Source organism: Peromyscus californicus, unplaced genomic scaffold, assembly GCF_007827085.1.
Source record: "Peromyscus californicus insignis strain IS unplaced genomic scaffold, ASM782708v3 Scaffold_4__1_contigs__length_199733344, whole genome shotgun sequence".
Taxonomy (NCBI): domain Eukaryota; kingdom Metazoa; phylum Chordata; class Mammalia; order Rodentia; family Cricetidae; genus Peromyscus; species Peromyscus californicus.
Genome location: NW_026294562.1, coordinates 55,961,444 through 55,987,683, shown reverse-complemented (window position 1 = coordinate 55,987,683; position 26,240 = coordinate 55,961,444). Strand labels below are relative to the sequence as shown.

General features: G+C 50.3%; 2 protein-coding genes and 1 long non-coding RNA gene across 3 annotated transcripts; 2 read left to right on the top strand and 1 right to left on the bottom strand.

Moving 5' to 3' along the window:
- Actn3 (actinin alpha 3) lies at positions 1 to 16,636 on the bottom strand. Its single transcript, XM_052711960.1, has 19 exons — positions 16,477 to 16,636; positions 10,264 to 10,378; positions 9,903 to 10,022; positions 9,528 to 9,614; positions 9,361 to 9,448; positions 8,831 to 8,909; positions 8,666 to 8,747; positions 7,550 to 7,635; positions 7,130 to 7,222; positions 6,332 to 6,562; positions 6,094 to 6,241; positions 3,876 to 4,026; positions 3,285 to 3,393; positions 3,059 to 3,199; positions 2,603 to 2,785; positions 1,823 to 2,233; positions 763 to 1,059; positions 310 to 468; positions 1 to 231 (listed from the first exon to the last, which is right to left on the bottom strand). The coding sequence occupies exons 1-19, from the start codon at positions 16,618 to 16,620 to the stop codon at positions 73 to 75; spliced, it is 2,883 nt and encodes a 960-aa protein (XP_052567920.1). The 5' UTR covers positions 16,621 to 16,636; the 3' UTR covers positions 1 to 72.
- Positions 877 to 4,538, top strand: LOC128093986 (uncharacterized). The gene is made up of 2 exons (XR_008212816.1): positions 877 to 982; positions 2,969 to 4,538. It is a non-coding gene; the product is annotated as an uncharacterized LOC128093986 (long non-coding RNA).
- An 823-nt stretch (positions 16,637 to 17,459) lies between the features above and the next one.
- Zdhhc24 (zinc finger DHHC-type containing 24) lies at positions 17,460 to 25,363 on the top strand. The gene is made up of 3 exons (XM_052712314.1): positions 17,460 to 17,796; positions 18,900 to 19,177; positions 21,889 to 25,363. The coding sequence occupies exons 1-3, from the start codon at positions 17,516 to 17,518 to the stop codon at positions 22,182 to 22,184; spliced, it is 855 nt and encodes a 284-aa protein (XP_052568274.1). The 5' UTR covers positions 17,460 to 17,515; the 3' UTR covers positions 22,185 to 25,363.
- Positions 25,364 to 26,240: the final 877 nt, after the last annotated feature.

The window sequence follows — 26,240 nt, the reverse complement described above, 5'->3', positions numbered from 1 at the left end:
TTGAGGCCCTTGCTCTGAGGGACAGTGGAATCCGCCACAGGAAGTGCCCTCTTTCCTTCTCTGCTAAGAATGTCAGAGGTCACTCTCTCCATAGAGGGCACTGGAGAAAGCCACATAGTCCAGGGCTCCGGGCGGAGCCCCAGATCCTTTGTAGGGCGCCATCCGACGGATGCAGTACTCAGCCTGCTCAGCTGGGAGCTCTCGCCGCAGCTCATCTGGGGTAATGTAGTTCTAGAGAAGAGGAGACATTGGTCCACAGGTCTTGAGTCATGCCCTAGCCTGCCAGCCCCTCCACCACATGATAGTCACCTTGTCTCCTGCCAGGATTTTGAAGGAGGCTACAACTTGTTCAGCCGTGTCTGTCTCGGCAGTCTCTCGGGTCATGAAGTCAATGAAGGCTTGGAAAGTCACAACCCCAGCTGCATTCGGGTCCACCATAGTCATGATGCGAGCAAACTCCACTTCTCCCTGCAGAGATAGAGGGCAGGCACTGTGTCCATAAGTGCCAAAGCCAAGAGGGCTCCTGTCCCCTCCTGGGGATTTTCCATACTTGGCTTATATCACCGCAGTGACAACATACTCTCTTCTTCCCAAGACATTAATCGGCTTGGCTTTAGGGAGTCACACAGAACTAGTGGATTTTCCTTTGTGTTTTAGATAGCCTCTGTGTGGGTGTGATGAGCAGAGAGGGTTTGTGTGAAGAGGGAGCCAGGCAGAAGGAGGGGAACTGATGGTACTTGTAGAAGTGGTTAGGGAACTCACCAGGTCATAACCCATGGAGATGAGGCAAGCTCGGAAGTCATCAGGCTCCATCATCCCATTCCGCTTCTGTGGAGGGCAAAAGGGTATCAGGCTTGCTCTCCAAATCCCACCAGCTCCCCTCTCAGCCTGTAGGACTTGGACCCTGCTGACCCGGTCAAAGTGGTTGAAGGACGCCCGGAACTCGTTGAGCTGCTCCTGGCTCAGGCCCTTGGCATCTCTGGTCAGTACCTGGTTCTCTACCTCATTGATGGTGCGGGCAATGGAGGTGAGCAGCTGCTCCCAGCCCACACGAATGTGCTAGAGAGCAAGAGACGAGGCAGTCATTGGGTGGCCAGCTCTTTGTCCTTAGTCCAGTTTTACTCTTTTTTTTTTTTTTTTTTTTGGATGTGTGTGCTCATCTGGAGACAAGGTCTTTCTATGTAGCCCTGGCTGTCCTGGAACTTTCTATGTAGCCCTGATCAGGTTGACCTCAAACCTACAGATACACCTGCCTCTGCCTCCCAAATGCTAGGATTAAAGACATGCACCACCACACCCGACTATCTAGTTAGTTGTATTCTTAATCTATTATATAGCATTGGGCAAGTCCTCCCCCTTATTGGGCGTCTGTCCCCATCTCGAAGGTCCCCTAAGTGACTCTAAGCAGCCCTTTCTATCTTAAAGTTTGATGGCTTATTATGTATTAAGTTTTGATCAACCAGCCGTGGACAATTCTGGGGTCTAGCTTTAGGATGCTTTATGACTCTGAACAGGTCACTTTTCCTTTCTTTTCCTCCCCCTCCCTTGCCTCATGAAGCCCAGACTGACCTTGAACTTGCTAAGTGGCTGAGAATGTCTTTGAACTCCCGATCCTCATGCCTCCCCTCTCAAGTGGTGGCAGTATAGGTTTGTACACACCCAGCCTGGACAAGTCACTTTCCATTGCTGGATAGCCATATTACCATGGGGCATTGGAAAAGCTTGCCAGGCTGAATTGGTGACCCTCGGGGACAGACATGCTCTATCCAGCTATGAGCACATCAGGCTTCCCTTCCCTTTCCAGCAAGGGTGAGCCCCTCACCTCCATGCTGTAGACTGTGTGCTTGTTGTCAAAGACCAGGCTCTCCTGCAGCAGCTGGTGGTCACCCTCCAGCCTGTCGATGTTGCTCTTGTAATTGATGATGTTCTGCTCCTGCTGCCGTAGACCAGCCATCTGCTCCTCCAGAGAGCCGGCCAACCCAGCTGCCAGCCGCCCTACCTCCTGCAGGGGTACCCAGGCAGAACAAGAGCTCTCAACTCCCTGTGGGCCAGCCCTCAATCCCATCCCCTGAGTTGGCCCCGCTCTCCAAGCCCTTACCTCCACCTTCCCCTGGATCCAGGGTCCTATGGCATTGGCCTGGGCTGCAAACTGTCGCCGGAGCCTCTCATTCACTTGCTGCCGTGCCAGTTCCTCCTGCAGAGTCTGGTCACGGCTGGGCACCAGCTTTCGGACCTGGGAAGGAGGGTGGTTGTACCATGGCCAAGTCTGGGGGCCAGGAGATGATCCTGAGGCCCTCAGACCTCAGCTCTTGTCCTCATGAAGATGACTTCATATTTATAGGCTCCAGGTTCCTCCTCTGTAAAATGTGCCCAGTGACCTAACTAGTGTAGGTGGGCTTGTGGAGGATATGCACACAATAAATTCTATGTCAGTCAGTCCTGATAGGCTTGGAGGCTTACCCAAGGCCATGAGTAATCTGTGGCAGACCCCAGATCTGGATAGCGGTGAGCTTTATTCCCCATATCTTGGGACACCAGAGGTTTCATGGATTCAAATGTGAAAGAGCAAATGGGGACCATGCGGGTCGCCAGTAGCACTGACCGTGTCCCACTTAGTGTTGATGTCCTGTGAGCTGAGGTTGATGTAGGGGTTGGTGGACTTTGGCCGTAGCCCGTACGTTTGGCAGATCTTCTGGATCTCTCCTTGGATACCCAGGATGGCCCCTCGCTCTCGATCAGCCTCTGGCAATGTTGCCTTGAATTGCTCATGTGCTGTTAGCAGGCTCTGGGGGAAAACAGGAAGGATCAGACGGCACACCCACTTATCAGCAAGCAACAGAGGAGGCAGAACAGAGAACTAGGCCATCTAGTGGTTGGTGCAGGACTGGTTTAAGAACCTAGGCCTCTTGCCTGCCAGCCTACCACTCCATAACTGGGTTTTTTCCTGCTTCCTATTCCTGTTACCCAGGTAACCAAAGGTATGGCTGATGGGATGTGAGACCAGTTTACCTCTCATTACATCCAGTGCCTCCCACACTTCTAGAATGCCTGCACTCACCTGAGTCTCTTCCACAGAGTGCACTAGCCACACGTCCTGCAGGTCTTCAATAGCCCCATCCAGCCAATTGTTGAAGGGTGCTGCCCGCCGAGCAAACTCCAGCTGCAGCTGGTCAATGGTTTCCAGGAGCTTCTCCATCCTCTAGCGGTCAGGGGACCATGGATCAGACCTTTGCAGCTTGCTGGCCTCATCGCCTTGCCCTTGGTTCCCTGGCCCACCTGCCTACCTCTAGCGCATCTCTCCTCTTCTGGGTCAGTGTACCTAAGTTATCCCACTGGTCACAGATGGCTTGGCAGCGGCTATTCACTGAGGCTGCCTCATGGTAGTCCAGCTCACTGATGGAGTTAAAGGGGAATGAGTGTAGAGGCAGACCTTGGCCTAACTTGAACCCTGGTGGAACCCAAGGCAGGGTGAGGGTGCAGGAGTGACTGTTAGGTAGCCAAAGCAGGTGTGGAGCAGAGAGGAACTTTTCTTCCAGGGATCTCAGTGTCTGCAGGTGTCCTGATGTGGAGCCTGGGTTTCAGAAGCAGAATTGTGGGAGAAGGAGAACCGGAGGAGGTGGTTGATGAGGCCAAGGCTGATGGGGTGGTGGGCTAATATTCTGAGGTGAAGGGGGGTCTCCATGTCATGGGGGACAGATTTCCCCATGCGGTGGGAATACCAGTGGATAAATGCAGGGGTTGGAGACAGTGTTTCAGTAAGAAAGTAATGGTGTGAAAAGAAGCAGGGTGCCACTACTTAGTTACCAACGATATGACAGAGGAGTAGGGAGGGGCTCAACGGGGAGGGGCGGGGCTGGGTCTCTGGTCACGCCTACTTGAGTTCCTGGGCTAGTGCAGCAATGTGCTCCACCCGGTCTTGGTGCGCAGCCAGGTCGCTCTCAAAGGCCTCGTGGCGGCGCAACAGCGCACGCACCTCCTGCAGCGAAGCTGAGTCGTAGTCATGCTGGTTCAGCATCTCCTCTTTGCCTGCTCGGAAAGAGAACAGGGTCCTGTCACCCAGAGGCCGCTATGGCTGGAGTGTGAGGTTTCCCAACATACCCTGAGATGCCAGCCGGAACTTTAGCATTGTTTGCCAATGAAGTCAGTGTCCTCTGACCCAGCACTGTCCAGGATGACCTTTGCTACAATTTTGGAATTGCTTGATAATCAAACCCCACTCCCACCCCACCCCGGTCCCTCTGTTTTATTCTGAGACAGAGTCTCTATGTAGTCCTGGTACGTTGACCAGGCTGGCCTCAAACTCAGAGATCTACCACCTCTGCTTCTCAAGTGCTGGGGTTAAAGGGATGCACCACCGCGCCCAGCCTTCGAACTACTTTTCAATGCTCCTGTGAATTCCTCAATCTTTTGACCTGGCTTCATTTGCTCATCTGCTTTCCCAGCACCTGGCACAGTGCCTGATACTTGGTGGATGGCAGAGCCTCCGTGAATAATTACTGCATGAATGAATAATAAATGCAAAAGTGTCTTTGGTGAAAGTGTTTTATAGGTAATAATTACTATAATTTTACAAATAGAGACCACCACCATCATCACAGTAGTGGTGGGGACACCTCATTTGAGGGCACCTGCATTTGCAGGTGACAGGTATAAAGGTTCAGAGATTGCTTCAGGGTCACCTAAACTGTAAATTTCAAGAATTTGTTGTTGTTTTTGAGACAGGGTTTCCCTGCGTAGTCCTGGTTGTCCTGGAACTCACTATGTAGACCAGCCTCAAACTCAGAGATTGCCTGCTTCTGCCTCCAGAGTGCTGGGATTAAATGGGTGTACTACCTACCCTACCTGGCAACTTCAGGAATTCTTATAAAAATATCCAAACTATTGTTATTCACCATGCCATAATGCATCATTAATGTTTGTTCATTCCTTTTAACAAAACAAACTGGGGTTGTTTCTGTTTGTTTTTTGTTTATTTGAGATAGGGGTTCTCTGTGTAACAGCCTTGGCTGTCCTGTAGTCCAGGCTGGCCTTGAATTCAGAGATCCACCTGCCTCTGCCTCCCTAGTGCTGGGATTAAAGGCGTGCACCACCACCGCCTGGTTTAACAGATTGGTTTTTTTTTTTTTTTTTTTGGTTTTTCGAGACAGGGTTTCTCTGTGTAGCTTTGCGCCTTTTCCTGGAACTCACTTGGTAGCCCAGGCTGGCCTCGAACTCACAGAGATCCACCTGGCTCTGCCTCCCGAGTGCTGGGATTAAAGGCGTGCGCCACCACCGCCCGGCAACAGATTGGTTTTTAAGGAGCTGTTCTTGTTAATATTTATTTTTATGTTTATGAGTGTTTTATCTACATGTATATATGTACAGCATGTACATGCCTGGTGCACAAGGAGGCCAAAGGAGTGTGTTGGATGCCCTGGAATTGGAGTTACAGATGGCTGTGAACCACAGTTTGGGTACTGGGAATTGAACCCAGGTCCTCTGTAAGAGCAATCAATGCTCTTAACCACTGAGCCACCCCAAGGACTCATTCTTTTGTAGGACTGAAATCTCTGATATAAATCTGAATGGATGGCATTATTTATGGAGAGTGATATATCTGATTTATGCAGTATTCTACATCAGTATACTTTGAATATGACATAGTGATGTTGAGATTAGGGACTTATCTTTGGACACCTGTTCCATATACAAAAGCTAAGTGACAACTTAATCAGAGATGATTACAGAGGGCCAGAGCCTGAGAGGAGAGAGATTAAGTTTATAGATAACAAAACTAGTCCCAAGAGAAGCCCAGATTGCCCTGCGGCAAGTCAGGATAGAATGAAAAATCTGGTCTCCAGCCAGGTTTGGTAACTCATGTCTTTAATCCCAGCACCCCCAGCAGGAGGCAGAGGCAGGTAGATCTCTGCCTGGTCTACATAGGCACTATATAGTAAGACAATTTCAGTGGCAGTGGCGGATGGGGGGTGGTGGAGGGGTGGGGAGGTAAGGGAGGGGGGATGCGGCCTTGGTCTCTGGCTCCCTGCAGAGCATCTGCCCCTATTCTGTGCATTTTGTCCCAGGAAGGAGTCCAGCCCCGTGACATATACCTACCCCGGGTCCAAGCTTCATGCAGGGAAGCCTTCTGTTGGAACTTCTCAGCCAGGTGCTGAAGCCGCTGCAGACGCCTGATCTCTGAGAGCAGCCAATCCTCATAGCCCTTTTCCACCTGCTCCAGTCCCCGCCATGCATTGGCTATGTCCTGTGTGGAAACAAAGATGGCCTCCATCACAGTTCACCCATTATGCAGATGGGGATCGAGAACCCGGGGTCACCCAGGGCACTAGCTCACCGAAACCAGCTTGCCCTCAGAGGGCATGAAAGCAGGGCGGTGGCTCAGGCGCAGCTTGGTCTGCAGTGTGTTGAAGTTGATCTCCAGCTGGCATTTCTCCTGCACACGGGGAGGTTTGTGCAGGCGTCTATAGTCCCGGAAGTCTTCCAGCTTGCGCTGCATTGCACTCATGCTGGGTTCACCTGCACGGTTCTCCAGCCATGGGACGGTGCGGCGGATCCACTCCAGCAGCTGCCAGGACCAGAGCAAGGCAGAGTTCCGAGCTGACCTTCATACCTCACCCACCCAGCTCCACTTCACACATAGGCTGTGGCCAGAGGGCCAGGCCGCAAATACATGGGAGGGATTTTCAAAACTATGGAGAACAGAATGGGGTAGTCTGTCCTTACTGGTCAGAGAAAGAATAGGATGCTTAAGTGTATATGTGTGTGTGGTGGTGGTGGGGCACTTGAATCTAGGATTTCCGATAGCCTAGACAAGCACTCTACCACTGAGCCACATCCCAGTTCCAGAACAGTCAATCTCTGAGTCCAAGGGCCAAAATAGGTTGGCATGTATAAAAAGGACATATGGCTGCCTAAATATAAGGAAAGGACAGGATCAGTGAATGTATGAACAATAAGTGAATCAGGAATGACCAGGAGTTTTGGTTGACAGAGGGCAGGAGATGGTGGGGAGGCAAGGGCAGAGAGAACCTGGAAGGAGCTCTGCAGACTCATGCCAGAGGTTAAGGTTGGATGGCCAGCGGGGACAGGGTAAGGAGTACGGTGGGAAGGGGCTTTCTGGCCCTAGCCGTACCTCACTGGCTAATTTCTCATACTCCTCCATCAGTTTCTCGTTTTCTTGGTTCACAGCCAACACTTTGCAGATCCTGTTGGCAGCAGTCTCTGCCTGGAATGGGGACAGCAAGAGGGCTTAGGACAAGCTACTCCAGACACCCCGACCTAGCCCCCCATGTAAAGCCCTCAAAAACTCGGCCTGTGTTCAAATCCAGAAGGAGGGGTGATCACATCGCTAAGGTGGGAGGGAGCTTTCAGGATAGAGGCCTTTGTCCCTGAGCTCCCTGAAGACACATTGTGTACAACTGAGACAGTGTCCTGCCCTCCCACTTTGTATGCCTTGGCACCTCCAAATGCCAGGCTAACACCAAAATTGGGCCCTTGGACCTTACCTAGGCAGCAGTGCCCTCAGTGGGGCAGCAATGAGGTCTTCCTTTACCTGCTCAGCCCCAGCAAACGCATGGTAGAAGCAGGAGACATAGGTCATGATGGCTTTCTCATCTGGTTTGGGGGTGTTCACAATGTCTGGGGGAGGACAGCAAGGTGTACGGTGTTTTGTTTATTTTGGGGTTTTTTGTTTTTTTTTTTTGTTTTTGTTTTTGGCATAGGAATCAAATCCAGGGCTTTTCTCACGATAGGTAAGTGTTCCACCACTCAGCAACAAACTCAATTCTTGTCTTATAAAGTGTATGTTGACCAAAGCCAGGGTGGGGAATGAACTCAAGACTCTCCTTCCCATGCAGAGAACACCCTCAGGATGACAAATGGGACTCTAGTCACCGGCTGCCAGCTACCCCAAGCGCAGTGTTTTCTTCCATCAGGAAGCCTATGATCACCCCAGGGCCTGGTATGAGGCCATACATGAGTATGCAGCTACTGAGACCCTCATGAGGGATCTCTGAACTCTGCCTGGTGCCCCCAGCCAGTCTGTAACTCAGTCTCTCTGCCTTTTCTCTAAGTCCTGTGATTTCCTCTGGGGCCAGAAGCAGTTCTCCTTGGTGCACAGACATCCAGGGTACCAAGCAGCGGTTGCTCAGAAAATATTTGCTGCTTCGTTGACTGAACATTGTTTGGGCTCAGGGACCACAGGCAGAATGTGCCCCAGAGAAGCTTCCAGTCTTGGGGACCAATATTATCCTGGATAACCAGGAGTCTGGGATATGAGACAGAGGGCAGAGCCATTCCATAGAGGAAAGCTGGGAGTTGGAGGGCAGGGGTGTGTAATGGAAAGCTCCTGGAGAAGAGAAATGATAGTATGAAACATTGTGAAAAGAGCTGGGAGTGGTAGCACATGCCAATAATCCCAGCACTTGAGTGGTCGAGGCAGGAAAATCAGGAGTTCAGGGCTAGCCTCAGATACATACTGAGTTTGAAGCCAGCGTGGGCGACATGAGTCTCTGTCTCCAAAACCATAAGATTTTGAAAAGGAAGAAGAATAGGGATAGAGTAGGGGACAGGAGTAAAATATCACTGGAGGAGGGGAGAGCAGGGCACTATGTGGAGGTTGGACTGCGTCCAGTGTATACTTAATACTGTTCTCATCCACTGATCTCACCTTCTGCATCCAGCATCTTAGGGATGTCCAGGTATTTCTCCGCCACCTCAAAGGCAGTGTTCAGGTTTCCAATTGGGTCATCCTAGAGAGGCATGAAGGGGAAAGGTGAAAGGTCAGCTGAAGGTAGAGACTGCAGAATTGGGTCTGCAATTTATAGAGGCCCACCTTGCGCAGCTTGGCATAGTCAATGAGGTCTGGCCGGTGGCGGTGGATGAGAGCACAGAGGGCCAGGCCATCCTTCCAGCTGGACAGACAGAAAGGTTTGTCAGGCTTGGGTTCAAGCTGAGGCCATGTCCCGCCCTCAGCCTAGAAGCCCCCAAGCAGGACCACCTTTTCTGTGAAATGCAGTCAAGTACAAATTCCTTTGCCCCCCATTGCCAGACCATCTCCTTAAAGCTCCTCAAAATCCCTTCCTGTTCCTAGGCTCAGGCCAGACCAGTTTCTAGATGTGTGGGGTATCCAGGTCTTCTCTGGCTGAAATAGGCTTCTTCAGCTGTCACAACTGCTCCTTGCCCAGGAGTAGTCTGCAACCCTCCTTGTTCTGGCCCATTCACTTCGTTATACCCTGAGACCTCCTTTCAGAGGCTGTTCCAGAACTGGAGCCCCTCCAATTGCTGAGGTTTGGAAGGGGGCCAGTCCAAACCTTCATGGACCACAGCTGCTCCCTTGTGCCCCCGTGATGCCATCAAACAGACCTGGTATGGAAGTTCTGCACGTTGACATTGCGGTATGGTGCTGTTTTCCGCTGACACCAGAGAAGCAAGCCTTCTTTGGCTGAGGTCTCTGGGGGACAAAGGGACAGAAGTGTTAGCTGGGAAAGAGTCTGAGCTGGCCCTCTCCACCTGCCTCCTCCTCTGCTCACCCTCTACAGAGATGTCCTGGATGGCAAAGCGGAGGATGATGGTCCAAATCATGCCCAGGGTCATCTTCAGGTTCCCATCAACAATTTCTGCCATGGACAGGGGTCAGGGTTGGACTCCAGGCCATTGTGCCCAGGCTTCAGTGCACAGTCCTCCAGCTTGGCCTCCTGGCCCTGTGTCCCACCCAAGGCCTGGTACCTAGTAAACACCTAGCAAGCACTCAGTAGCCATCTAGTGTTATTTTAGAATAATTTATTGAACACCTGCAGGGTGCTGTTACTTCTGATAGACAGGAATAACTATCTCCACTGGGTCTTGCAGAAGAAACCTGTGGACTCCCCTGCGTCCTTGCCCAGGCCAGTCCTGTCCCTTCTCACCTTCAGCACCAATGGACACAAGCTTCACTCCTTTGCTAGCAATGAAGTCCAGGGCCTTATTGACATTGGCGATTTTGTGGAAGCGCATCTTGCCTTTGTCTGGCCTGGGCAGCCTCTCTCCTGAGTATAAGAGGAGAGGGTAAGGGTCAAAGGTTATTGGAAGGGGTTGGGATGTACCTCAGTAGTAGAATGTTGTCTACCCCAACTTAAGCTCTAGATTTGATTCTCAGCACTGAAAATTTTTAATTTAAAAGTGCTGTTCCCAAGCTCTCCCTTCTCCAGTACAGCTCCCTTCCAGCACTCTGCTGCCACCATTCCCACAACTCTCCAGATTTCCCTGGCTACAGATGTGTGCCCTCACCGGAAATGACCTCCAGGAGCAGCATGAGCTTGAGGCCATTGCGGAAGTCCTCTTCAATGTTCTCGATCTGAGTGCCTGCCTTGCGCAGATGTGAGTTGCACCATGCAGTGAAGGTCTAGGGACAGAAGACAGTGATTGGACATCGGGAATAGATCTAGGGATGGGGAATGCCTGGAACCGAGTCTGGTGCACACAGAACTAGTTCCATTAAGATAGGTCTTAGGACTCAAGGCCCTGGATGTAGATCCTGGTTCAGCCACTGTCTTGCTATGTACCCTCCTTCAGCTTCTTTCCCTCTTGGAGTTTTAGTTCTACTGAGAGAAGAGAAATGGCGCTGGGGCTTCTGTAGGTACCAGTTTGGACTTGGGATCTCCCTGTGGTCAGCACTCCAGCTTTGTTGTGAAATATTTCTTTACACTGTGTGAAGATGTGTCACTGTGATTGGTTTAATAAAGAGCTGAATCGCCAATAGCTAGGCAGGAAGAGGTTAGGCAGGACGTCTGGGGACAGAGAGGTCTTGGGGAGGAAGAAAGCAGATTCACCAGCCAGATGTTGAGGAAGCAGGATGGGCAGTACAGAGAAAAAGTAACTGAGTCATGTAAAAGAAAGTAGATTAAAAAATAAGGGTTAGGGGCTGGAGAGATGGCTCAGAGGTTAAGAGCACTGCTTGCTCTTCCAAAGGTCCTGAGTTCAATTCCTAGCAACCACATGGTGGCTCACAACCATCTGTAATGAGATCTGGTGCCCTCTTCTGGCCTGAAGGGACACATGTAGGCAGAATACTGTATACATAATAAATAAATAAATCTTTAAAAAAAAATAAGGGTTAATTTAAGTTGTAAGAACTAGTTAGGAACAAGTCTAAGCTAAGGCTGAGCCTTCATAATTAATAATAAGTCTCTGCATCATTTTTTTTTGTGAGCTGGTGGCCCAAAGAAAAAACCTGATACACAGCTTTGTCTAATCTTCATCACCGGAGATAGAATTAGAAAACATTAACACACTTCAAAGTGTGGAGTTCCCTGAGGGTCCAGATAGCCCAGAGATATGGTCTCTAAACTGAGGGCTCCTCAAGGGAATCATATCTAGAGGAGAGGTGGGAATCAGCTCAGGGAGACCCTGGACATAAAAGCATTACACAGGTGATCAACAGTCTATTGTTAATTCTGAATGATTTATTAAACACCTTATCATCCCCACTGGGTCTTATAGAAGTGACCAGTTGACCAGGTACTGCAATCTACAAGACCTCTTTCCCAGCACCAATGACCCCCTTCCCTACAACCAGTCTCAGCTTCCACCTGAGATAAGAGGATTGGCATATGGCTGTATCTATTGGGAATGGGGTTGTCCTACGAGTGTGCACATACTTACCAACCAACCAGGCCTTCAGACCCTGAGTGCTACCACTGGCTCTGGATCCTTGATGGAGTCCACAGCTGAGCTCCAACCCCAAATGGCATCCCTCTTTGTGATCTGGGGCCAGCCCTTAACCTCTCTGTGGTTTGTTTTCTGTATTTGTCCAAGTAAGGGTGGTGGTCAGATTCTATTATGTCTCTGGTGATTCTTCCTTTAACCTGGCAGGATCTGGGAATTCGTAATATTTTGATCACACTCTGACACTCCCGAGACTTGCCGATAAAGTTATACCTTGAATCAGAGGGCAGAGCCAGCAACCAGCTGATCAGAACTGGCCATAGAGAAGTCAGCAATTTGGATAGAGAAGACATGCAGGGAGGTAAGGACAGGGACTTGAGTTTGGCACTTCTTTTTGCTTCTGGGATGAGGAAAGAGATGAGTCTCCTGCAGTGTCTTTGGCCAATAAGCAAGGTCAGCTAGTTTCTACTCAGCTTCTCTGAGCTAGAAGGTTTTCACTCCAGCCTTTGACTCCCAAGTCTTATTGATAAATGGAAAAAGAGAGACTTAATTTAAACCTACATATCATGGCTGTGGTAAAACCAGGGCCAAGGGACTGGAAGGCCCGCCAGGCCTTGGCCTGAGTGGCTGGCAGGGCACTGACCGTGGGGCTGTGGGGCCACAGATAATAATTAAAATATCAGTAGATTCATGTGCAGTCACTAAGCTGACCGAAAAACATCATTCCTCCCACCATAAAACAGATGATCCTGAGAGGTGGCCCTGGAGGCCATTTAGAATTCTCTCCTCAGCCAGATTTCCAGGTGTGCTAGGAGCTGGAGTAGAAGAGAATGCTATAAATCTGGATGTCTGTCATTGCTAAGGGAGCATGGTGAGCTTCTGTTACGGGGGTGGTGGTGTATAAGTGGGTCCTTAGGCAATGGGGACCCATGCACAGAAGATTGCATTCATATTTTCTACAGCCGCTTCTCCCATCGGAGTCTAGATGCCCTTGGTCTACAAATGGCAGAAGGCCAGACAGTTTGGCTGAGGGTTGGGAGGGAGGGCTTGGAGGATGGGGGGAGTTTTTTTTTTTTTTTTTTTTTTTGAGACCAAGTCTTATGTATTCCAAGGTTTCGTGTATTTTTGAACTTACTATGTAGCCAGTAGTGACAATGAACTTCTGATCCTCCTGCCTCCATCTCCTGAGTCCTGGGGTTACAGGCATGCACTACCATACCCTGCTTATTTGATGCTGGGGATCCAAGCTGGGGATTCATGCTATGCTAAGTCAGAACTTAATCAACTGAGCTACATTCCCAGCCCCAAATATGAGTTTCAATAAGTTGTAGCCCTGCCCTGAAGGAGTTCACAGCCATTCAGAGTCATGTTGGTCTCTGAGGTATACCCACAGAGACATGCAGAGGAATCTGGGGTGGAGAGGGACTGTCCAAATTAGGTAGGGGCTTCTTGATGGAGGCTCACATTTGAATCAGAGCTGTGATGGAAGAGCAGGAGCTTGTGCAGGCCCAGGAAGGGCTGACAAGGGCATGCCAGGCAGGGGCAGACACAGGGAAAAGGTGTAGTGAGAAACACTTGTTCTGTCTGTGGGGCTGCAGCATCGCGGGGCTCTGCTGGAATGCAGCTGGAGGTGTTGGGGTATCGGTGGGGAGAGACAGACCGGAGGGGTGGCAGGGGCCAGGTCATGCATGATTCTGGGTGCTAAGCCAGGGAGTTTGAACTTGATCCTGAGAGCCACAGAGAGTTGGCGAAGCTTCATGTAAAAGGGAGGAGGCACCAGAACTTGATTAATTATGTTTGAGACAAGCCTCTCTATGCAGCCCTGGCTATCCTGACACTCATTATATGGAGCAGACCATCTGAGAGAGATCTGCCTGCCTCCGTCTCCCAAATGTAGCCCAGGGCTGTAAATTTAAAAACTCACTCTGGTTGCAGAGCAGGGACAATGGTTGTCAGAACAGAAGTGACAAATGAGGAGGTGAGAATGGGTACAAGGGACAGAAAGACATGAGAGTGGGTATGAGGAGGTGTGCGTGTGTAGGTGTGCTTTCTTTTATTCTGATTCCGGATCTTCTTATGACCTATTTATGGGTTTGGAATCATGGCCCAGTGATTAAGAGCACTGGTTGTTCTCCCAAAGGACCCAGATTGGATTCCCAGCACCCATGTCAGGAGGCTTATAACTGCCTGTAACTCCAACTCCAGGAATCTGACACCCTCTTCTGGTCTCCATGGACACCCATGTACATACACATAATAAAAATAAATCATTAAAGAATTTTTTTTTGTTTTTTTGAGATAGGGTTTCTCTGTGTAGTTTTGGACCCTGTCCAGGAACTCACTCTGTAGCCCAAGCTGGCCTTGAACTCATAGGGATCCACCTGCCTCCCAAGTGCTGGGATTAAAGGCATGAGCCACCATTGCCCAGCTTTAAAGAAAAGATTTTTTAGAAGAGATATATTTATGGAACATCTGGGATGTAGCTCAGTAGGCAAGTGATTGCCTTGCACGTAAGATGCCCTGAGTTTGACTCCTAGCACCACTTCAGACCTGGCATGGTAGTGCATACCTGCAACCCCCAATCAGAAAGTGGAGGAAGGAGCCCAGCACTAGGGAGGCAGAGGCACTCCATCTCTACGAGTTTGAGTTCGAGGCCAACCTGGTCTACTGAGCTAGTTCCAGGACAGCCGGGGCTACACAGAGAAACCCTGTCTCGAAAAAAAACAAAAAACAAAAAAAGAAAGGAAAGAAAAGGAAGAGGAAATGGAGGAAGTGCTGGACAGATTGCTCACTTGTTGCTTTGTTGCTTTTGCAGAAGACCAGGGTTTGATTCCCAGCACCCACTTTGTGGTTCATTTCCCACCCGTAACTCCAGGGCCAGGGAATCTGATGCGCTATTCTGACCTCCTCAAGCACCAAGCATGGATGTGATGCCCATACATATACACAGGCAGAACACTCCTCATAAAATAGAATGAATAAATCTCATAAAATGTCTAAAAAGAAAGAGGAGGCAGAGGATCATCAGTTTAAGGTCATCTTTGGCTACACGAGACCTTAAAAAAAAGCCAAGAAATATTTATGAGCCGATTGCTTTTTAATGTGGTCAACTGAAGAGGACTCAGGAGAGAGCGGGAGTGCTCCAAAGCTGGAGACCCTGGCTACTGCAGTCACTGGTAAGCAAAGAAGCAGTCACTAAGAGGCATGTAGGAGCAGGGATGGATGGGGCAGAGCGGTGTCTGACCACAAGGATGTTACAGTCTTATTAATTAATTATTTATTAATTAAACAATGTGGAATGAGGAAGAAATAGCCCACATGTGCATCTACAGGGAATGCTGACTGGTTTTCAGAGCATCAACCCTGTTCTGGTGGACTGGGGTTGTTGGTGGACCTTGTTGATGGACATGGGTGGCTATAAATTGGAATGAAAAGATGGTTCTGATATTTTAAATGACAAAGGCAAGAAAGAGACAGGTAGGGACACATAGACTTGGACCTGGGAGAAGGCTGGATGGCTGGGGGTAGAGACAAGAGTTGTTGAGGAGCAAATGACAGCTGGAGCCAGGGGCAGGGATGACATCACCCGGGGATTGCCGAACTCAGGGACCACAGCCATGCTTGGAGACAGGTGCAGGGGAGTGGGGGTGGGGCAGGGTAGAGGGTGGATCACCCCAGGCACCTCAGCCCAGTCAGCTCAGTCTCCCCACCCTGGCAGTCAACTTCTGTCATCTAACCCAGCAGAAATTCTGGGGTTCTTAGGTCCTACAAATTCCGCTGGGTACACCAGTGCCTTGCCCTTTCCTGGAATCACACATAGTTGGCAAAAGGCATGTCCAATGGCCACATGGTGCCTTCCCTATGCCTGGCCTGCAGCTCCTCAACATTTTCTCAGTCCAGCTGGAATCATTTTCTCTTTGGGGAACCCAGGTGTCTTGCTCCCTCCGCAGGGGAGCTAGGATTGAAAATAGATCAGGGAGGGAGGGGGCAGTGCCCTACAAGGCTGGGCCTGGGCAACAGCTGCCCACATGGCCCTCTTGAGCCTCCCCCAAAGGCGCTGCCTCAGCACAAGTGTCCACCTGGGCCCCCGGGTTAAGTTACTGGTAAGGGGACCCAGGGCTCCCCTCCTCCCGACCTTCTGGCCTTTTCAGCAGACTCAGGGCTTCGAAGGCAGGGAGGAGTAACTTGGAAGAGAGTGGGGTGGGGCAAGGGACAAAGACCCTCAGATGGCGGGAGGGATTCTTTTTTTTCTCATAGTATATAATAGGCTGCCTCTTTCTGTTGTTTTCTGGGCCTCAGTTTCTTCAATTGTCAAGCCAATAGAGGCACTGTGGACAGCACCCTCAGCAGAATACATAATAGAGGATGGGAAGAGTACTTGATGGCTCTTCTCCCTTACACCGCACACTGGTTGTGTGCCTGGCATGTTTTCAGAATGGGGTCTGGGGATACTTATCTTGGAGAGTGGGGCGGGTGTATAGAGGGACATAACTTCTTGAAACTTCCTCACCTCCCACCCAACAAGTTGGATCTTCTGGACCTTGTCCAAAATCTACTTTCACCGGCAGAAATGGGGCAGTGGGCTCAAGGGAGTTGGCGGGGGGTTGGGATCTCTAGGACTCCAGGAACTCCTTGAAATTCTAAAACCCGCATGAGGACTCTCAGCCTTTTTTCTAGCCCTCGGGGACAGCAGATGACTGATGGGCAGAGCCTGGATTGGGGAGTGGCAGTCTAGATTACAGAAAAGCTCTGCCCTTGAACTGCCCAGAAGGCTGAGGAAGAACTGCCTGGCCTCTTAGCCTCAGTTTTGCCTTTGGGAAATGGGTAAGCACTCACTTTCCGCTGCTGTTTCTCCCAGGCCGGGTCCAACAGCAAGTCACGGTCCCAGTCTTCCTCCTGTTCCATGTACTCGCCGCCCCCGCCGCCCGAGAAGGGCCCCTCCCCGGCCCCTAGACCCTCGGGCTGCATAACCATCATCATCTTGCTCAGGATCTTGGCTCTGCTCCGCTCTGCTGGGCGAGCTCTTGAACGCTCAGGCCGGGTTAAGTAGGGCCCATCCCAGCCCCAGATCAGATTCGTACTAAATATGGGGGAGGTGGGTGGGGCCAGATAGGGGGCGAGGGAGCTTGGGTCTGGACCAGAGAAGAGATTGCGCTGGAGTCAAAGATTGCGGAATCGCGGGGGGATGCTGGACTGACTACTGGCCCTGACAGCGGGTTCGCATTTCAGCTCTGTGGTTAGCTTGCTGTGTGATCTCGGGAGAGCCATGAACCTTGTCTGTTTCCACATCTGTAAACTGGAGTCCAGGTGGTGGCTGCAGGCCACCCTAAAGGCTGCCCTTTGGACCCGAGTCTGCCCCGCTTCCAGCACTGCGCGCGAGAAACAGACCCTTATTTCTATCTCACAGTCAGTAACACCGAGGCAACAAGTTGTTTGGGGAGTTTTCTAGGGTGATGGAGACACCCGAGCATGGGGAAAGGCTCACGGCCAGATGATAGGGCCAGCCAGGTCTATTAATACCGGGGAGGCTGTAGAGGAGTGTGGGGAGAATGTGCTGAGCCGGGAAACCCCGACGCCACAGGGGTTGCAACTCAATCCTTTGGTGGTGGCAACCAGCCACACCAGGGGGCGTGGTCCCTGAGGTACGCTGGGCGTCCACTTCACTTTGACACTGGGAGGCAGCACCAACCGGATTTCGAAATCTGATCTGTTAGCCAATCACTTCTCTGTATCTGTGGCTCCGCCCTGTGACTCTAGCGCGCAACGCACCCTGCAGAGCTCCCATTGGTCGTGACAGACGTCCGTCCGCTGCTATGCCCTCCCCAATACGGAAGCGGTGGGGTCCCAGGGGTCTTACAGCGGGTGGGTCGGAACCATGGGGGAGCCCTGGGCGGCTCGGGGTGCAGAAGGAGCTTCCGCGCGGCTGCCACTGGTGCTCACCGCGCTGTGGGCTGCAGCCGTGGTATTGGAGCTGGCTTACGTGATGGTGCTGGGGCCCGGGCCGCCCCCGCTGGGACCCCTGGCCCGGGCCTTGCAACTGGCGCTGGCTGCTTATCAGCTTCTTAACCTGATGGGCAACGTGGGACTCTTCCTGCGCTCCGATCCCAGCATTCGGGGAGTGATGCTGGCTGGCCGCGGCCTGGGCCAGGGTTGGGCGTGAGTGTCGGGCACCGGGGTCTGCGGGCAGAAGCGGGGTGGGGGTGGGGGGCTGGGACCAAGAGAGGCCCCAGGACTTGAGTTGTCAGAAACCAGATGACGTTAGTATTCGGGTTGTTAGAGCCAAAGAACTCCTTTAGAACCTGCCATCCGCTAGCTACTTACTCATCCAGATACTGCTCAGGCACTGTTCCGGGGACTCAAGTAAAAACAATGTCCGACCTCCTGGAGTTGATTTCAGAGGCGGAAGGGGCAGATAATAAATTACAAGCTCAATAAATAAGCAAATTGCATAAGATGGACGGTAAAAGATGGTGTGAAAAAAACAGGTCAGTGTAAAAAAGGGGAGGAGCATAAGTTTCAGTTATTTTTGTTTGTATTTATGACGTGTGTCCTCGTCCAGGCGGGCATGTGGAGGTTGGAGGCAACTTTCACTCTCCTGGGATCTGGGAACTGAACAGGTCGTGAGTCCTGTGTAGCAAATGCCTTTAACCACTGAACCATCTCCCCAGCCCAAAGTTTCAGTTTTAAATACATGGTCTATTTTCAGCACAAGAATTTTAGGTGGTGGATTTGTTAATTAGCTTGATTTAATTCATTCACATTTTACCAAAAAGCCACAGCATATGCAAATATATTAAGACTAACTCATCCATTTGCGATTAAAAACTAAAATATTAAAATAAATAAGTGGTCAAGGTGGACCTCACTGAGGCATTTGTACAAAGAAGTGGTGGAGTTAGCCACTTGGGAATTTTTTTAACTGGTTTCTGGAAGGAGGAAGCAGGACCACAAAAAGGCAGAAGCCACTGTGTGTCCAGAATATTCAGAACCACAAGGGCAGTGGCTGGGATGGAGAGAGGGGAAGAGGTGTTGGGGCGGAAGCACTTCCAAGCCATTGAAAATTTTGTTTTTCAGTGGGTATGTCACAGGAGGTAGTCACCTCAGACCTGCAAGGCTAGAGTTGGAGGTGCCTGGCCAGGACAGTGGCTCTTCCTGCTTCCCCAAGATGGTCTCTGGGGCTGAGGTTGGGCATGGTCTGGGGCACTGAGAGCTGTTGGAGGCACTAACACGTGGTTATTCCCCCTCCCCTGCCTCTGCAGTTACTGCTACCAGTGCCAAAGCCAGGTGCCACCACGCAGTGGGCACTGCTCTGCCTGCCGCGTGTGCATCCTACGTCGTGACCATCACTGCCGCCTACTGGGCCGCTGTGTGGGCTTCCATAACTACCGGCCCTTCCTGTGCCTGCTGCTTCACGCGGCTGGGGTCCTGCTCCACGTCTCAGCGCTGCTAAGCCCTGCCCTGTCAGCCCTGCTGCGGGCCCACTCAGCCCTCTACACGGTGGCTCTCCTCCTGTTGCCCTGGCTCATGCTACTCACAGGTGGGGAGCTTTCTGAACCTTGCACTGTGCTGGGGAGCAAGGCCCCTACCCATGGGAGGGGGCGTGTCCAGCTGGTGCTCTTGGTCAATATTCTGGAGTCCCTGTCATTTAAGGAGAGAGGGAAGCCTCCTACGTAGCTGAGTGTGAAGTACTGTGATTTACATGGGGCTCCAAGACAAGCAGAGTTCTAGCCCCCAGAATCAAGGGTCCTAGAGCTTGCTACAGAAGAGGAAAGGCTAGTATGAGAGTCCATGGGTTGTTGGGGTGCTAGAAGGTTATCTTAGGGGAGATGGGCCTAAGTCCTCTGTCCCAAATATCCCTTCCTCCAGCCTCTGGAAACCACTGAGGTGCTCATGCTGGTTTCCTTTATAGGCTCTTCTATACATTTCTTGATGGTTCTGTGTTTTCTGAGGCTAGGTGCCTTTCTGCAGCCATTATAGCCTACCTCACAGTTCCCTCTCACTGACTTGGGCTCCCAGCCTGTCAAACCTGGGACCCCTGTTGAAACCAAAAGCACCAAAACTGTCGACAGCCCTATCCATGCCCAGATGGCTTACTTTGCTATCCCTCCCTCCCTCCCCTCCCTCCCTCCCTTCCTTCCTTCTTTTCTACACAATCTTGCTGTGTAGCCCAGGCTGGCTTCTAACTCACAATCCTCTTCCTCAGCTTCACAAGCACTGATGAGGTTGCAGGCATGTGCTCACTCCTGGCTCCCATTTCTTGGCCCTATCTGTGTTTCACTCCCCAACTCTCACATCCTGCTTCCCCGTCAGAACCCAGAGCGTGCCACCCCCATTGGGGGTCCCTCTCTGTGCCCTCTACCCTCTGCCCTTTCTCCCTGGTTCTGTTCATCTTCCCTGTCCCGTCTGCACTGTTCCTGCCTCGTGCCCTTCATTTCCACCTTTCTCCTGACAGTCTCAAGCATCTGAGCTCATCTTCCTTCCCCTGGCTACTAAGAGCTTCCAGATACACATGATGTCATGTTCACGGCTAGGTTCACCTTGTTCTCCATTTGAGGCTCAGGTTGGCAGGAACACTGAGAGTTTTGTGGCCGGCCTGGGTTACATATAGAGCTTAAGGTGACCTGGGCTGTATATTTTGAGACCTTGTCTCAAAAACAGAGAACGACAGTGTTCCTGTGTTCACCTCCCCCTGGCGGGCTGGAGGGCCCACGGCTTTCGGAAGCTGATGCCCCCCTTGCTGGAGGCCTCTGCTTGTTTGGTCCACGCCTCTTCCTGTGCCCCAGCTTTATTCAATTGGCTTTCCTTGGGGTTTCCTAACCTTCTATCGTCCTTCTCCTTATTTTGGCCTCCTTCTTCCAAAGGACTTGTGGAGGCTCACAGCTGCTTTCTCCTGCCTCTCCTTGCTCCCACCTGGCCTCTGCTCTGCCCTTCGCGCCTAGAGTGGTACAAGTCAGGCTCTGTCTCTAGGAAATCCAGCCATCTTCTTGCTTTTAGGGGACCTCTCAGGCTCAGGAGCTTCCAGCACTGCGTTCTTGACGTGTTTTGCCTTTGGCCTCACCTAGAGCTCAGACTTGGATATTTCCATCTCTGTCTCCCTTTGCTCTTCCCTTTTGCCTGCTCTCCACAGACTCTGTATCCTGTACCTCCCTCCACACACTCCGGCATGTCCAGCTGCTCACGGAGCCCCGCCCCACTTCAGGTTTCTTCTGCACACAGATCTGCTGGGCAACAGGATTTCTTAAACTGCCAGACCATTGACACTGTCTCCTAGGAGTCTCTCCTGGGCAGGATGTTCTCTCCTCCTTTTATCAAAATAGATGAAGTCTATTTCCTCTACCCTTAGTATTTTTTGCACAGCATTTCTGCTATGGTTTGGTGTGTGTGTGTGTGTGTGTGTGTGTGTGTGTGTGTGTGTGTGTGTGTGTGCATGTGAAGGTCAGCAAACAATCCTGGGCACCTTCCACTTTCTGTTTGAGACAGAGTCTGTCATTGGCCTGGGACTTTGACAAGTAGGCCAGGCCAGCTAGCCAATAGGCTCCAGAGATTCACCTGTCTCTGCCTCCCGTCCTGTCATCGCTGGAATAACATGCATATGGCACCACATCCAGATTTTTATGGGGGTCCTGAGGATCTGAACTCAGGGTCTCATGCTTGCAAGGCAAGCAGTTCATTGAATGAGCCATTTCCTCAGACCAAGTACTGTTTTACTGATACAAAACACATCACTTCAGTCATTTGGAAGTGTATAATTCAGTAGATTTTAGTATTCTAAACATGCTAAATATCTGTATTTAGTATCCAGTGTAGTGCAATCATTACCACATATTTCAGAACATTTTCACTCCATAGAGCAATGCTGTGACCAGTAAACAGCCCTCTTGTGACTCCCTAAATCTCCTCAAGCCCTGACAATCATTAGTCTACTTTCTGTGCATGTGTTTGCCCATTCAAGGCAGCTCACAGAAAGCACATCCCACAACCCATGGCCCTTTATGCCTGGCTTCTTTCACTTAGCACAATGTTTCATGGCCTCTGGTGGTCAATTCAGCAGGAACTAGCTGCCTGCTGAGGCCAAGATGGTAAAAGATGCTATACTTTCCCCATGTAACACAGATCCCAGGTGTAACTGAGTAACTGAATTTACAGAATTGAGGAATGAGTCCCACTTCTTGGGTGGGAGGAAGGCAGGATTTGGGTTTGGGAAGGCCAGCCAAAAGCCCTGAGACCCTTTCTGTTTTCTCTCCACAGGCAAAGTGTCTCTGGCCCAGTTCGCCTTAGCTTTTGTGGTGGACACATGTGTGGCAGGTGCACTTCTGTGTGGTGCTGGACTGCTTTTCCATGGGATGCTCCTGCTGCGAGGCCAGACCACCTGGGAGTGGGCTCGGGGTCAGCACTCCTATGACCTGGGCACCTGTCACAACCTGCAGGCAGCCCTGGGTCCGCGATGGGCCCTAGTCTGGTTCTGGCCTTTCCTGGCTTCCCCTTTGCCTGGAGATGGGATCACTTTCCAGACACCAGCTGATATGGGTCTTGTGGCTTCTTGAGTCCAGGTAGAGCCAGAACTGAATAGGGAGGAAGGGAGCAGAGGAGAGCGCTGGGAACTTGCTTTCAACTTCATGCCAGCCACAGGAGGGAGGCCACGTTGACCTTTCATGCCTCTAGTGGGCAGCTCTAGCTCCCTCCTTGGACCTGCCCAGTGTGGGCTCCTTCCATATGGAGAGTTCAGACACTGCAACTCTGCCCCTTTTGGTGGTGGTGGTGGGGGCTTTGGCAAGGGGTCTACTTGGCTTGCCTGTCTGCCCCTCTACCGTGCCCACCTGGTTCTTGGCCCTCCCCCATCTTTGCTGGGTTCCTATCCCTCACGTTGTTTTGCTTGTTGTTTTCCAGTTCCCATGGAAACCACTGAAGGCATGAGATCCTAACGGGCCTTGGAAGGGTGTGGTGGGATCCAGACACGGAGAAGCCAAGTGTGCTCTAGAGGGTAGCATCGTAGACACATTCTCCGCAGCAGGGGTCTCAAGGAAGCTCTTGTAGCTCACCTGTATGTGGGGCCAGAGTTAGGATCTCTGTTCTGTAAGAAACATAAAGCCCTGCTAGACCATGTGACAAGATTGTGGGGTAGAAATGTAGACCTTGCTCAAGGGAATCCACCTGCTTCTGCTTTTACCTTTTTTTTTTTTTAGGTTTTTCGAGACAGGGTTTCTCTGTGCAGCTTTGCGCCTTTCCTGGATCTTGCTCTCTAGACCAGGCTGGCCTCGAACTCACAGAGATCCACCTGCCTCTGCCTCCCAAGTGCTGGGATTAAAGGTGTGCGCCACCACCACCCCGGCCTTTTTTTTTTTTAATTTCAAGACAGGGTTTCTCTTTGTAGCCTTGGCTGTCTTAGAACTCACTCTGTAGACTAAGCTGGCTTCAAACTCAGAGATGATCCTGCCTCTGCCTCTGCCTCCCAAGTGCTGGGATTAAAGGCATGCATCACCACAACTGACTTGCTCCTGCTTTCTTTTTTTTTTTTTTTTAAAGATCTTTTATTTATTTATTTAATTGATGAGTGCTCTAATTGCCTGTATGCATTTATGCCAGAAGAGGGCATCAGATCCCCCTAGAGATGGTTGTGAGCCACCATGTGGTTGCTGGGAATTGAACTCAGGACCTCTGAAAGAGCAGCCTGTGCCCTTAACCGCTGAGCCAACTCTCCAGCCCCTTGCTCCTGCTTTCTGAGTGCTACAATTAAAAACATTCACCACCATGCCTGGCCCAAGAGGTTAGAGTCAAACCCAGGTCTTTTAATCTGCTTTACTTTTCATGGTTACAGTGAGTAGGAGAAACATCAGGGTAAAACCAACCAGCTTCCAGGTGTTCCAGAGCCTGTGAAGGATGTTTTTAATATTTATTTTTGTGTATGTCTGTCTGGGCACATAGTGTGCTTTAAATGCATGCACGGTCATGTATATATGGGTGCCCATGGAGACCAGAAGAGGGCATTGAATCTTCTGTAGCTGGATTTATAGGCTGTTGTGAGCCACCTGATGGGGTACTTGGAAACTAAACTTGGGTCCTCTGCAAGAGTCATATACACTCTTAACCACTAAGCCATCTTTCCAGCCCCTTTTTTGCTTTTAAAAATCTATTATTATTATCATTATTATTATTGAGACAGGGTCTCATTTAGTATTCCAGGCTGGCCTGGAACTTACTATGTAACCCAGGCTTCCCTGGAACTCAACAGCAAACTGCCTGCCTCAGACTCCAATCACTGGGAATGCAGGTGTGGTGAACCAACACACCCAGCTTCCAGCATCTGATGTAAATATAGTAAACAGTCTAAACATGGCAGGCTTCAGCACCCCAGTTATCTCTGTTTGCCTTTAGGACTCTCTAAAATAGAGAAGTAAAAATAATATAAATTTATAAGGGGAAAGAAGATAGATGTTAGTATACCAAAGAGCCTGACAATGTTTTGAAACATGAGAGATTGGGAGCTTGTTTGTCTTAGCAGAGAATTAAAAATTAAAATGACTTGTTCCTAAAGAGAGGGGAGGATAAGCAAGACAGAACTTCCCCAGCACTATGAAAGCTGAGGTGAAGCTTTGGGCTAATCTTGGGGTGTTGGCATGTTTACGTCAGGAGGTATGAACTGCTGTTCCTGAGACCCTCATCCACCCCTGCAGCCACCCTTCTGGGATGAGGTGGTAGGGTGATGAGGATGAACTGGGACCAGGGAAGCTCTGGATCTCAGGGGCAACAGCCAAGGTAGGGATGGGGGGCTGGATCAAAAATAGAGCTAAGCATGAAAATGTTGGCCGTCGTCTGCAGATAGTCATATGCCTGCCGAGTCCTCAGGAGCCTACCCTCCTGACAAGGCTTTGCCTGTCCTCCTAGAAGTCATTGTTTGTCCCTCAACATGCTCTGTTGCTTTAGAAAGACATTAGGATGCTGTGTGTGTGGCCTTGGCAGATCTGGTGTCCTCTTCTGTGTTCCCCCCTCAGCCTGCAGAATATTGAATTTTCATGTGTTTTTATTTGAGATATGAAAGGCTCCTTGGAACCCTCACCACAGCTTGTCTGGGAAAACAACTTGAAGTCCCCGCTGTGCCCTCCCTTGGTAGGAGATGAGTGGCACACTGATCTTAATCACCTTGCTTTGCTATGTTACATGTGCTCGTATTGATTCTGTATGCTTTGGTTGTATATGAATGAACTCCTACCAAGTTTATTCTTCTGTGGCTCGCCTTTTCACTCATATGAGATGTGCTCGGTATTACTGCATGTCGTGGTATGGTACTCTTCCCCATGGAGCTCTGAACTGGTCATTTTTTCTCCTCCCACTTAGTGGGAGTCACCCACTAGGAGCCCTTACTCTTCCATACCCATCCGAGGACCAGTTCCTCAGATTTGACCAATAAAATGCATTCTTCATTGTAATTCCACTGAACTTATCAGTGGAACCTAACAACTGGCACAGCTTGGTGAAAACTGGCATCTATGTGAAATTCCAACTGTCCAGGTCATGAACATGGTTTATCTCCTCACTGATTATTTTCTTAGTTCTTGAGACAGGGTCTCACTTTGTAGCTCTGGCTGGCCTAGAACTTACTAAGTAGATCAGGCTGGCCTCAAACTCAGAGATCTACTGCCTCTGCCTCGAAGCACTGAGATTAAGGGTGTGTACCACCATGTCAGCTTTAAATATTTTCAATAAAGCTTTTTTTTTTCCTGATGAACATGTCTTTTGAGTGGATTCACTTTTGTATTTTATATCTTAATTATACATGACTTATGAAGATTGTTGAGCACACATAAAGATCACTAGATCTTTTTTTTTTTTGGTAATGGGAGGAATAACGTATGCCATGCACATGCGTGGAGTCAGAGGGTAACTCGAGGAAGTTGATTCTTTCCACATGGCAACAGGGGTTGAATTCAGGTCGACAGGTTTGGCAGGGGGTGCCTTTACTGAGCCATCTCTCTAGCCCTGTTCACTGTATTTGTAATCATATTTTCTTTGTTCTTCCTTTAAAAAATGACTTTAGGGGAGGGGTGTATTAAGGGGGGCGGGGGAGGGAGTGGGAAGAGAGGAGGGAGGGGAAGCTTCGGTCAGAAAGTGAAATAAAAACTATTTTGGCAGAGACAGCAGTTCCCAGACCGGCCTGAAACTATGTAGCCCAGAGTGGCCTTGAACTTTGATATTCCAGCCTCAGCTTCCTGAATTCTGGGATTAGAGGTGTGACCCTCATCTGGCTTCCTTTTACATTTTTTTTTTTTTTTTTTTTTTTTTTTTTGGTTTTTCGAGACAGGGTTTCTCTGTGTAGCTTTGCGCCTTTCCTGGATCTAGCTCTGTAGACCAGGCTGGCCTTGAACTCACAAAGATCCGCCTGCCTCTGCCTCCCGAGTGCTGGGATTAAAGGCGTGTGCCACCACCGCCCGGCTTCCTTTTACATTTTTATGGTTCTTGCTTCTCTGCATGGATGAGACCACTATACAATATAGAATGCAGCTTCATTTTTTTTTTTGTTTGTTTTTTGAGACAGGGTTTCTCTGTAGCAGTTCTGGCTGTCCTGGAACTCGCTATAGACCAGGCTGGCCCCAAAACTCACGGAG

Coding starts and splice junctions, on each gene's coding strand:
- Actn3 (XM_052711960.1), bottom strand. CDS start 16,620: ATGATGATGGTTATGCAGCCCGAGGGTCTAGGGGCCGGGGAGGGGCCC. Junction 8,910..9,360: donor GTGCAGAACTTCCATACCAG/GTCTGTTTGATG, acceptor CTGTCTGTCCAG/CTGGAAGGATGGCCTGGCCC. Junction 6,563..7,129: donor ATGAGAAATTAGCCAGTGAG/GTACGGCTAGGG, acceptor TGGTCCTGGCAG/CTGCTGGAGTGGATCCGCCG.
- Zdhhc24 (XM_052712314.1), top strand. CDS start 17,516: ATGGGGGAGCCCTGGGCGGCTCGGGGTGCAGAAGGAGCTTCCGCGCGG. Junction 17,797..18,899: donor GGCCTGGGCCAGGGTTGGGC/GTGAGTGTCGGG, acceptor CTGCCTCTGCAG/TTACTGCTACCAGTGCCAAA. Junction 19,178..21,888: donor CTGGCTCATGCTACTCACAG/GTGGGGAGCTTT, acceptor TTCTCTCCACAG/GCAAAGTGTCTCTGGCCCAG.